Raw genomic sequence first — 12386 nt, 5'->3', positions numbered from 1 at the left:
CACTGAGAAGAGGCTTCCGTCGGGCCACTCTGCCATAAAGCCCCGACTGATGGAGGGCTGCAGTGATGGTTGTCTTTCTAGAACTTTGTCCCATCTCCCCGCTGCATCTCTGGAGCTCAGCCAGAGTGATCTTTGGGTTCTTCTTTACCTCTCTCACCAAGGCTCTTCTCCCCCGGATGATCAGTTTGGCCGGACGGCCAGTTCGAGGAAGAGTCCTGGTCATCCCAAACTTCTTCCATTTATGAATGAATGGACTTTATTGTCATTGCTACAGTACAGGTACCAAACAACGAAATTTAGGAATTTTAATTTAAGGATTATGGAGGCCACTGTGCTCTTAGGAACCTTAAGTGCAACAGACATTTTTGTTGTAGCCTTGGCCAGATCTGTGCCTTGCCACAATTCTGTCTCTCAGCTCTTCAGTCAGTTCCTTCGACCTCATGATTCTCATTTGCTCTGACTTTACACTGTGAGCTGTAAGGTCTTCTATTGACAGGTGTGTGCTTTTCCCAATCAAGTCCAATCAATATAATTAAGCACAGCTGGACTCCAAGGAAGGTGTAGGCCCATCTCAAGGATGATCAGAAGAATTGGACAGCACCTGAGTTAAATATACAAGTGTCACAGCAAAGGGTCTGAATACTTATGGCCATGTGATATTTCAGTGTTTATTTTGTAATAAATCTGCAAAAATGTCTACAAGTCTGTGTTTTTCTGACAATATTGGGTGCTGTGTGTGCATGAACGAGGAAAAATGATTTTAGCAAATGGCTGCAATATGACAAAGAGTGAAAGATTTAAGGGGGTCTGAATACTTTCCGAACCCACTGTATGATACACTTGTGGTGGATCAAGCATTTTTACAAAGAAACAATGGTTCTCAATGGTGTTTCAATCGATTCTGTACCTGAGAAAGACATACACGTACAGACAGTACACTGTCTTTCATTGTCAAATAGTGCTGGAGAAAAAGGCCTTGAAGCAAAAACATTTCTTAGCATCATCTCATAAAATAGACAACATACTGTACTTCGCAGTGACATTGAAAATGTTTTTTTTTAAATAACATTTGATACTTCCATACATTCCAATAGTTAAATGCCTTTGTACAACATACTGTACTTCGCAGAGACATTGAAAATATGTTTTTTAAAAAGAACATATTTGATACTTCCTTACATTCCAATAGTTAAATGCCTTTGTACAACATAGTATAAGGTCCAAGGTTCCGAAGTTAGAACCATTACACTCATTTTACTCCACATTTTATTAGGAACACTATACTTATACTAGGAAGGGCCTCACAATGCTCTCAAAACAGCCTCAATTCTTCGTGGCATTAATTCCACAAGAACATTCCTTCGAGATTCTGGTCCATGATTGCATCACAGTTCCTGCAGATTTTTTAGGTGCACTTTCAAGCTGTGAATCTCCCATTCCACCACATCCCAAAAGTGTTCTATTGGACTCAGATTGACTTTTGAGATGACTTTTGCTTTGTGACATGGTGCATTAAAATATGGGTAAATTGTGACCATGAAGGGATGCACATGGTCAGCAACAAGACTCAAAAAAGGTTGTGGCATTCGTTTATATTTAACAACTAAAGTAGATAGGAATGAATGAGGACACCTTAAGAATACCAACAAATCCTTGAATATATAATAAGAATACCGACATTGTACCAACAGAACTGAAGAGAAAAGCAGTTCACCGTTGTATGCTGTTGAAGCACCACTGTAATAGAAAAGGGAATACCACCACACCACTTAAACAGACCACTTGACTGTGCTTTACTTACAACCTCTTGGGTAGGCAAAACCATGCTGCACATACTGGTTAGGTTATGAAAAAAGCATTGTAGACTTCTTACAGTGGTCCTAAAAAGATTCATTTTATTGAAACATTTTGGGACAAGACAGAATGAGCATGTTTAATTCTACAATATCTAAATGTTCCAGATATTTCAATGCTTAATGTATTTTAAAAAAAAATAGAAAATAACAATACATACAAATGAACAGGCAAAATTATTTTGCAAGTTGACTGAGTAAATTCAGGAAATACTCTAGTTTTCCACGGGTACAGTAGTACACGCCCAGAGACCATACCCCTCTAACAGTATACGTCCACACTAACCGCTAACAGGAAACTATTTACATCAACACTTCATCATAAGGCCCACATAATGTCACATAATAATGACACAACCAATACTATAAACATTCATAGACAGCTGAACTTTATGAAAACGGACTCCACACTGGCATAAACTGGTGTTCATGTAAGCTAGTTGGGTAGCTGACGTTTATGTCATGACAGTGAGGGCAGTTCTGATCAACTCTTCTAAGCTGCCATGCATGCTTATAGCTCTTGTAATGTTCTTGCTAAGAGCGCGTGTTCAAAGGCCTCACGTATACTTGACACTTAAATCAGTCTCTTGTCTTGTGAATAAGATGATCGCATACAACTGTACAGGTGGGTTTAATAGCCTCTATGCGCTTTCGGGGCCGGATTGTGTCTAGACGGTCGGAAATTGTGTTTACATCGTGGCCTGGTTGGAGGTGGACGATGTATTTCTATCCAGTCTAGACACAATCTGTCTACTGAAAACGCGCACAGGCTATTAAACGCAGCGAGGGGAGAGGTACTGTAAATGCGGACACAATGTGGGCACGGGAGACCGTTGGAGACACATTTTGGATTTTTTAATACCAGGTGTGGATGCACATACTGTGATGGGATTGTGCTCTGATCCTCATATTCAGATAACAGGAGTCTGATTTTAAGTATCAAGGCCTTAGTTGGAGGGTGTGATCTGAGAGGAGGAGCTACTGCTGCCGGAGCTCTTGGTGGTCTTCTGCCCCCTTGTGGCGCTGGGCTGGCGTGGCATCCTCTGGCTGGAGCCCTCTCTGTCCCGGCTGCTCTTCTCACTGTGGCCAGCACCTGCTTTACTACGCACTGTACACATGAAACAAGGAACAGGGTCAGGGGGTGAGAGGGTGAGAGTGAGAGAGAGAGTGAGAGTGAGAGAGAGAGAGAGAAACATCTATAGATCTGTGTGTATGTCGCAGCGGGAGTAGCACATTGACATTTAGAGCAGGGTAGACCTATAGAGCTCAAGCTCAAATCAAAGTGTGACCTCTCTTCAGAAAGGGCAATTATACCTCTCCCAATCTCTGGCAGCAGACTACAGTAACTCACTAGTGGAACACATGACAGCATGGCCAAGACAGCAGAGTTTGGGGGAAGGTTAAGAACATGCAGATGGGGGACATTCATAAAAGTAGGAGCAATGACAGCAATGAATGACAACCAATCAAGATGGAAGACTGCTTGCATTAGTGGGGTGAACAAGTGCAGGGGTTGGTCTTTCTTGCTTGCTTGTTTGTTTTTTTCCCCCCTTTCGCTGCAACAGAATCTGACCATATGCCATTTACCTTTTTCCTCAAAGCACCGGGACACACAAAAAAAAAACGTAGGGAAAAGGTGGAATATCTCATAGCCAAATCAGAACAGCTGAATCATATTCAAAAGCATGCATTCCATGCAATCACATGACCCTCAAAGAAATAACACCACGCAGGTCACAGGAACACAACACACAGCGGAGTCCTTTACACCGAGCCGAGAACACCGATACACTTTACACGCCACGGTAAGTAAACTCAAGCTGAAGCCGAAGAGAAGGATCTGGCAGGCAGACAAACAGACACATAGAGGGGGCAAAAAGAGACTGTAAAGAGGGGACCTTGAGAGTGAGGAGCACAAGCATCTTGGGGGCCATAGACCATCTTAGTGTTGACCCGGGTGGGCCGAGGGCCAGAGGAGGAGGGGGGAGGGGCGGGGGGCTTAGTGCTCTTGCCAGAGACAACAGTCTCGTCTTCTTAAAGGAGAAAAGAGATACAAACGCACAGAAATACAGATACACACACTGTGTTTGTGCATATACATCACAGGTAAACGTAAAGACACAGAGGAATCAGAGAGGAAGCTCAAATGAAATCGGCATTGTGTAGTTCCTGGAGTTGGACTATAATTCATATGATGTTCCCCATTCATTGTATTCAGCAGGCAGAGGTCTCTATGGAGTGAACAGGAGAGGGGAGTAACAGCTAGTTAGTGAGGAAGATTAGGGGGGTATTCCATCAACATCGCTAAAGGAAAATCCAGACTTATTGTTGATAAGTCTCACGATATTTATAAAAAAATAAGCCCGGATTTTCCTTTAGCGACGTTGATGGAATACCCCCCCATGTGTAAAGGCATAACCTGGAGTAGGCATAAGTAAGGAATATGATCATCCCACATGCCCAGCTGGGGTGGTGGAGGGGTTAATATCTTGCTTGAGCAGGATATAGGCTAGGGGTAAGGTCAGTACCAGGATATAGGTTAGGGGTAAGGTAAGGGGGGGCAAAGCAAGCAAGGGTGACAGAAGGAGAGATATTATGGGACACAACAAAAAGTCCATTAAAGTCCATCAGTTACACACTGCAGAATGGAAATAATATTTTCTGGAGACAGGCATCATCGTTATGATTGCTAGCAAAAAGAGAGTTAGCCCGTAATATAATAAACAGTAAATTCCAGTAAATTCCTCCATTTACCTTACCTGCAAGCTTTTGACAGTGGGCAAAATTAGAACGATATATCTACCGTTTGTTAGCAACCGCTCAGATATTAACTGTTACTAGCAATCATAACAGTGACTTTCAGAATTTCTAAATCTCCAGTTATGTTCTGCAGTTTGTGACATACAGACTTTAATAGCTTATAGACCTTGAGGTCAATAACAACACCCAGTACATGAAACATGAGAGTTTAATATTCTTATATCTTGACTCTCCAGACACAGACGCTGACCTCTGGGCTCTGAGGGGGCTGTAGTTGTGGTGGTGGTGGTGCTGGTGGGGTGGGAAGCAGTGGTGGAGTCTCCTGTGGAGGCCTCAGCTGTCCTCTGGACAGCACACATGTCCTTCAGGGTCTGGAATACTGCCAAGGGTGCCACATTCATTTTCAACAGGTCCACAATGATCCTAAAGGGGCAAGAGAAGCAGCTAGTTAAACTATGCGGTGTGGCTGTGGCGCAGGAGGTAGAGCCGCCGTCTAATGATCGCAAGGTTGGCAGATCTGCGGTTTGAACCCCGGCTGGCCACATGTCGAAGTGTCCTTGGGCAAGACACTGAACCCCAAATTGCTCCCAGTGAGCGGGCCGGCGCCTTGCATGGTAGCTTGCCGCCATTGGTGTGTGAATGTGTGTGTGAATAGGTGAATGAGAGGCCGTTGTAAAGCGCTTTGGATAAAGGCACTATATAAGTGCAGTCCATTTACTATGCACGTGGCACGTGACTATACAGTGGCACAAAACATAGTGCGAGTCTGTCTGATTATAGATGAGTGGATCTCACTGGTATAATAAGATGTATCTGGTGTGAAAGTACTGTACAGGTGTAAAAGAGAGGAGAGGGGAAAGAGCCCATTCTGATTAATGACTTACTTGAAAACCTCTTGGTCCATGACAATACCCGCAGCCTGTGTTAGCTCAAACAGCTCACTCTCTTCCGCATTAAGAACTTTCTTTTTCTTCATAGCATACTTGGTGGATGTTCCACTGACCGTGACGCCCTGGGCAGGGGAGTCTGGGGCTGTGGGCAGCGACATCACTAAGACCTCTAGACACCCAGGAGAGGAAAGATGACATAATTAGACTAGAAGTATTTGATACATAAATGTTCTGATGATCAGATCTGCATCTACACAATTAAAGAACCCTATCTGCATAACGGCTACTAACACACACAGTCATGAATGTTGCTTAAACCAGCCGATGTCGCTCTAGGCTTGTATACAACAACTGTTCAACGGATGAATACACGTGACTTACAATAAAACATCGTTACATTAAAATACATTTAAGTTTGTCTTGTCTTTCTTGTGTGAAATATTGATAGATACATCTGGTAACCGTTGTATAAAAGTGGATATTGGCACAGCTCAGGGGGTGTAACGGCAATCCGCGCGCTAGCTGTGCCAATATCTACGATATACCACGATATATCCCGCTGATAGTGTGTCCCTGTAGATGGGATTCTTGTATCTCTACAGGGATACACATGTTAGATACACAAAAGCCTTGTAAGAGCCGACTTTGGCTACCTCTTACCTGGTTTGAAGGCAAACGTGGATGAATTAGATTGTCGGCTAGTTTTTTAGGGGAAATGTGGAGCCTGCCCAAGTGCTTTGACAGTTTTCATATTGTGTTGAAGAAAACAAAGACGCACAATATCTACGTCATCATGGTAAAAAATAATAATCGTACAAATAACGAGTAGGGTCCATCTGCGCGCAACAAATCCAACACCCGGAAATGTGTTATGCAAATATGCAGGCGCGGTATGATGACGTATGGTACATCACATTTCCGGGTGATGGATTTGATGCGCGCAGCGCAGATGGATACACTAGGAGTAAACCATGAATCGCCTTACTACGGCCTTACTACGGTGAAAACTACGGAAAAAAACTAATATGTAGAGTACAGTCCTATCAATTGTTCGAAAAGGAGTAGGAAGAAGCCTGTCCTACCCCTGTTTATACTTAACAATTATGCTTACATTATATAATCCAATTAATTAATACATATATTTCAGTATCATCCGTTCTAATACTTTTTCATTAAAAATAATTTAAACCTTTTTTTAAATAGAGCAATAGAGCAATATTTCTGCTTTCCTTCATATTTTCTTCATATTTTTGACATTAGGAACAAGTTATTAGTGTGATCACGATATCCGACCTCATGTACAATCTGTACTGCAGTAAAAATGTGGAACGCCCTTCCTATAATCTTAAAGGAGTGCAAAACACTGCCCACCTTCAAAACCACTCTCAAAAAACATTTACAGGAGGCTGCAATCCGTAACTGGACCCTCTAAATCAAAAATCAGATTAAAAGACCCGAACTACCCACTGTACATACTTTGTGTTTTGTCCCCCGCCCCCACCTGTGGTGTATGTCCCCACCTGCCCTACCCGCTGTACATACCTGATGTTTTGTTGTATTGTTCTTCCCATGATGGATGTATTTTTATCTTGTAGATAGTAATAGTTATTTGTCTGTATTATCTTGTAGATAGTACTAGTTTGTTTTGTCGGTCTTACATGTAACGATGAATTGAGAATCAAGGACCCCAATTGAAATAAGCCAGTGGCTTTCTTGGGTTTTTATCCTGTTAGTTGACCTTGTAGTTGACCATGTACTTTCATGTACCTACTTCTGCAAATCTTCTAATAAAGTTTTCAATCAATCAATCAAAATCCTCATAGCTTTTTTCTGTAGTGTAATCAATGGGTTTAAAGTGCTTTTATATTCATTTCCCCATATCTCCACACAGTAACTCAAATAGGGTAAGACAAGACAACAATATAGAGTATACAACATCCTCTGTTCCAGAATATGTTTTGCCCTGCACAATACTGCAATACTCCTTGATACTTTGGATCTAACGTATCTTATATGAGATTTCCAACAGAATTTACTGGGCTTAAAGTGCAGACTCTCAGCTTTAGGTTAAGGGTATTCACATCCAAATTGAAGGAAGGGTTTATGAATTATAGCTCTTATGTATAATAACCAAAAGTAATTAGACAATTGACTCAAAAGCTGTTTCATGGGCCAGTGTGGGCTATTTATTCCTTCATTATTTCTTTATCAATTAAGCAGGTAAAAGGTCTGAGTTGATTCCAAGTGTGGCATTTGCATTTGGAGGCTGTTGCTGTATACGCACAACATGCAGTCAACAGAGCTCTCAATGCAACTGAAACAGGCCATCCTTAGGCTGTAAAATGCACTTCAATTACATCTGGATTGTTTCATTTCAAATCCTTTGTGGTGGCATACAGAGACAAAATTATGGAAATTGTGTCACTGTCCAAATACTTCCAGACCTAACTGTATATAAATAAAAGAATGTCAATGACCCCAGGTGAGGGACTTTATTAGGTCAAACAGGTTTGAGGGGTCAGGCAAAGGACTTGGTGGAGTCAGGCAAGGGTCAGGCGATCATCGTTGTAATCCATGGAGCAGGGCAGGAACCGTGGTGCAAGGTGCTGGGCTGGAGGTGTCCATGGTGCTGAGTGCACACTGATGAGCTAAATAAAACATTCTATTTCTGATGTCAACAGCACTAGGGCTCCTTCACAAAACCCTTACTGGAATCTTCATACACTCTGTGAATTAGTCTTTACTTTCTGATGAGTCAACAGCAATAACCCCATCCAGTGCGACATGTAGATAGCATATATTTAGAATATGTAAAATGCAAACACCAGAAATGCAAGAAAGTTTATGAGGTATACCAAATGGAATTAATAACAAGTGTTACAACCCTTCTGTCTAGAGTAAAATAAGGGCCTAACAGGGTAGAGTGCAGAATGTACAGGTGTGTTGCAACACAAATGCCCAAAAAAAGTGTACAAGGGATCAAATCAATTCAAGCTTTATTTGTATAGCGCATCTCACAAGATACGACTCAATGCGCTTCAATCAAGACATCATTGCTGATTGCACTTTAGCACAAGTGCTCTTTCAACATTGTCTCTATGGTCTTTCAGCTTCCTTTTCTTCTCACATTTTCGACCATATAATGGTGAGACAGCTGCTTCTCACTGTTGAGACAAAATGTTATAAAGAAGTGATTAATAATTAATTTAAGAAACTCACATTCATCAGTGGTTGCAAACTGTCATGGAATTTGTATTAGCACTCTCCTCATGTTTCCAAAATGCATTGCAAATGCAATGCACTAACAAGTCATTGGTCACTCTTCGTTGGTGTTGAACTTGTTGAGCCCTTTCCTAAAATAATAATACAGTGCTTAACCATGTTACAATGAAAAGGTGCAGTTAAGTACTGAATGAGTCACTCACTTTCTTTCCTTGATCATTCTACCTCAAGTGTCCTGATATAAAGTGTGGTTTCACTTTCCAGGCTTCTGACATCTTTGTCCCTGGTAACAGGATACACACATAAGCATGACTATGTGTACAGCTGTGAATGGTGGATAGTATGTTTGTATGCAATAAACTTCATTCACACTAACCAATTCTTTAGGAGGAAAGCTGTAAGGCCTCTTGAAGTACGTGTGGTCCTCGTCAGTGTCCAGTGGCATCTGTACAGAGTCCACCATTATTGCCAGTATGTTTTACATGAAAGGGTTAACTACTTCAAAAAGAGATCCAGGCTGGATTCAGAATGACACAGTACCACTAAACATATTGCATGTGCCATAAAGTTGCATGGAGTATGTGTTTTAGGAGCAGTAGCCCATTCAGAAACAGGCACACGGTCATAGATACTTAGTGAGAGATGCACTGACCATGGTGTTGCTTGCATGACTCCTTTTAACACTTGAATAGGTCCTGAATACAGGTGGGACACTGTCGTGAAGGGTCGCTCTGCCTTCCTCACTAAAGTGAGCAAACTTCCTTCCATATCTGAAATTAACACACATTATCTTCACCGGAAGGTTGAATTGTAGGGCCAGGTGTTACCCCAAAGTCCTCTTGATAATAAATGTACAAATACAATTATTATTTTTGTAGCACTGCAGCATACCCTTCCAGCCCAATGTTTTCCACCAGGACAATACACCACCACCTTCTCAGGAGAGACATGTCATCCTAAAGAAAGAGCAGTTACTCAATTTGCATTCAAAGTCTTATAGCATATTGATATAATGGGTTCTTGTTTTCTTAATACTTACAATGCTGAAGTCAAAGGTAGCCTCCATGGCGAAATACCAGGCATACTGTAATGAGAAAAGACACAAAGACAAGATTACCATGTGACAGCTTATAACTCAGTGAGAAGGTAGTCACACACATCCAATGAAATGTACATGGCTGATAACTCCATAGGAAAGTGATATGAGAGGTCTGCACACATGAATGTTCCTTAATACCTTTTATTGCACACCTTTTTATTTGCAAATGCACAAACAGAATGTTGGTCAGGACTAAGTGGTGGTCAGTCATTGTTACATACATTTACACATTTTTTTGATGGTTTTAAGGAACAATCAAGTGTGCCATATCACTTGGTGGCATTACCATAACTCACCATTATCATGAAGACACCACAGTCATTGCCACTGGTCTGCCTCGGAAGCCCCTGTACGAAGAAAAGTTAGTTAGAGAATAGTAGGTAATTATGACTATAGCTATAATATGATAGTAACATTCAAACAATACCTCCAAATCCAGACCAGTCTTCTCTGTCCAGGATCCCGCAACAATTTTCTCAGCAACACCCCTGGGCAACCAAGAATAAAACTAAGTCAAACAAAGAAGTACACACCTCCTACAGGAGAGAAAAAAGGAACAACATTCGTACCACTGCTGCTTCAGAACCACTTCACACCATGCAAGTCGGTCGATCATGCTTATTTGCAAAAGTTCAATGAGGAGGATTTCTCTGTGTTTCTCTTTCCTTGTGTTGGAAATGTGTCTATTTAAGTCCACTCCAGCTTTCGGGAAGCCAATCCTTTCTGAATGTTGGACAAACAATCAGTACATAATGCATGCATTGCCACAATGCCTCCTGATTGAACACAAGTCTTTAGAAATGGCAGTAACATTAGACAGGTCAGGGGACCGCCAGGACACACATCATAGGCAGGTCAGGGGACCGCCAGGACAAACATCATAGGCAGGTCAGGGGAACGTGACCGCCAGGACACACATCATAGGCAGGTCAGGGGACCGCCAGGCAGGTCAGGGGAACGTGACTGCCAGAGCAAAAAATATTTGGGGCAACCTTAATAGTGTTCTGTAGGCTTCAGAGGTGAATCCCCTTGGAGTTTTGAAATACTGCGAATCTAGAAAGAAAATTTCTTTCTGGTGTGGCCTCATTACCTACAGGGAATAACGCATTCTGGACAATAAGCAAAAAGGACACTTTGGGGGTAATACAATAGACACAAACTCACAAGCAAATGGCATATGAAGGTTAAAGCTGAGAAATGCTCAACTACATTGTATGTCTTTATAATCTACTACTGTGGATGTCATATGTTGCATATAAAGTTATGCTCTGTATATATATATATATATATATATATATATATATATATATATATATATATATATATATAACAATTGATAGGACTGTACTCTACATATTAGTTTTTTTCCGTAGTTTTCACCGTAGTAAGGCCGTAGTAAGGCGATTCATGGTTTACTCCTAGTGTATCCATCTGCGCTGCGCGCATCAAATCCATCACCCGGAAATGTGATGTACCATACGTCATCATACCGCGCCTGCATATTTGCATAACACATTTCCGGGTGTTGGATTTGTTGCGCGCAGATGGATACTATAGCAAATAACGCAAGGGGGCGCTAAATAATTAGGACGTGAAATGATTTATGTTGAATTTGGTCAAAGTTCTTTAGAGTTCAGGGCCGGTGGTGTCCAGTGCTGTGCCAAATGATTTGTATTCTTCTGTGAAGTGCACTTGGTAGCTGCAGGCAGCCACAGGAGTTAATGCTGTGATCTGAAGACAATACAATAGAGCACACATAATCATCAAAGCCTCAATATGTATCACGTTTGTTTGTATATACATATTTATTCATTTTTATTATGTATTAAATCTTTGTTTTATCATTAAAAAACAACAACAATAAACATATTCTTGAAAATCTAAAATAAACAGATAAAATTCTCCCATCCAGTAGATGGCGGTAAACACCGATATGATGACCTGCTACTGACTCCTTCAACAACAAGTGCGGTTTAGGAGCAAGGTGGCCAGATGGGGCGGGCTCCCGCCGAATGGGCTACTTTTGATCACACTGGGCCAAATGGGTGAAGTTAAAACACACACGCTAGTAACTACATACAATGTTCAGGGTTTATTTTTTTTATTTTTTTACAAACATCATTGGCAACAGACATACAGTTTAGGGGGCAGGAGATGGGCACATAGGTTTTGGCCTGGTTGTTTTTGGTGGATTTAGCGGGTTTTTTGACTGTGGTGGTTAGGCTGGAAATTGTCAACCCCATCTGGCAACCCTGTTTAGGAGGAGGTTTCAAAAGATGGTGTTGGTGATGAGGCAGGAGTGTAAACACATCATGACATGGCATAGCTAGTTAACGTTTATGACTATTTCCATGACATTCCTCAACGTGTTCTATCTTGTAACACACTTGTATGACCTCCAGGATGAGTTCGTTCTGCGGCCGTATGAAGGAGTACCCCACCATCTCTCTGGACCGGTTCGACAGAGAGAACCTCCACGCCAGGGCTTACTTCCTGTCCCACTGCCACAAAGGTCTGTTCACATCTCACATGTTGACCATTTAGCTTTCATCTAAAGCGATT

At 41.7% G+C, this 12386-nt stretch overlaps 3 protein-coding genes across 8 annotated transcripts in view; 1 reads left to right on the top strand and 2 right to left on the bottom strand.

Moving 5' to 3' along the window:
* Nucleotides 1-1955: 1955 nt before the first annotated feature.
* Nucleotides 1956-6252, bottom strand: mzt2b (mitotic spindle organizing protein 2B). 2 transcript variants are annotated; one of them, XM_080528203.1, is made up of 5 exons: nucleotides 6164-6252; nucleotides 5498-5672; nucleotides 4864-5036; nucleotides 3752-3883; nucleotides 1956-2961 (listed from the first exon to the last, which is right to left on the bottom strand). In XM_080528203.1, exons 2-5 carry the CDS (start codon nucleotides 5659-5661, stop codon nucleotides 2801-2803), a joined length of 630 nt encoding a protein of 209 aa, XP_080384329.1. In that variant the 5' UTR covers nucleotides 5662-5672; nucleotides 6164-6252; the 3' UTR covers nucleotides 1956-2800. The 2 variants fall into 2 exon arrangements, with proteins under 2 accessions (XP_080384329.1, XP_080384330.1); XM_080528204.1 differs by lacking the exon at nucleotides 3752-3883.
* A 2282-nt stretch (nucleotides 6253-8534) lies between these two features.
* Nucleotides 8535-10513, bottom strand: LOC308155259 (uncharacterized protein). Of its 5 annotated transcripts, none has more exons than XR_013937396.1 (9): nucleotides 10394-10513; nucleotides 10252-10312; nucleotides 10121-10171; nucleotides 9765-9809; nucleotides 9617-9681; nucleotides 9378-9495; nucleotides 9102-9170; nucleotides 8929-9008; nucleotides 8537-8667 (listed from the first exon to the last, which is right to left on the bottom strand). XR_013937396.1 is itself a non-coding variant. In XM_080528541.1 (9 exons), exons 1-8 carry the CDS (start codon nucleotides 10438-10440, stop codon nucleotides 8947-8949), a joined length of 510 nt encoding a protein of 169 aa, XP_080384667.1. In that variant the 5' UTR covers nucleotides 10441-10513; the 3' UTR covers nucleotides 8537-8667; nucleotides 8929-8946. The 5 variants fall into 5 exon arrangements, 4 of the variants coding, with proteins under 4 accessions (XP_080384669.1, XP_080384667.1, XP_080384668.1 ...); XM_080528541.1 differs by having other exon boundaries at nucleotides 8929-9000; XM_080528543.1 differs by lacking the exon at nucleotides 8929-9008 and having other exon boundaries at nucleotides 8535-8667.
* Nucleotides 10514-12227: 1714 nt separating this feature from the next.
* dclre1c (DNA cross-link repair 1C, PSO2 homolog) overlaps nucleotides 12228-12386 on the top strand; it is a gene marked incomplete at its 5' end in the record, with an annotated part of 6785 nt that continues 6626 nt past the window's right edge. Inside the window, one exon of the mRNA XM_080529420.1 lies at nucleotides 12228-12336. Within this exon, the coding sequence (XP_080385546.1) occupies nucleotides 12228-12336 (109 nt within the window). The remainder of the gene's footprint in view (nucleotides 12337-12386) is intronic.

This window comes from Nansenia antarctica, assembly GCF_963989245.1.
Source record: "Nansenia antarctica genome assembly, chromosome: 4".
Lineage (NCBI taxonomy): Eukaryota > Metazoa > Chordata > Actinopteri > Argentiniformes > Microstomatidae > Nansenia > Nansenia antarctica.
Note: the sequence above shows the minus strand (reverse complement) of the source record. Positions and strands in the feature narration are given on the sequence as shown.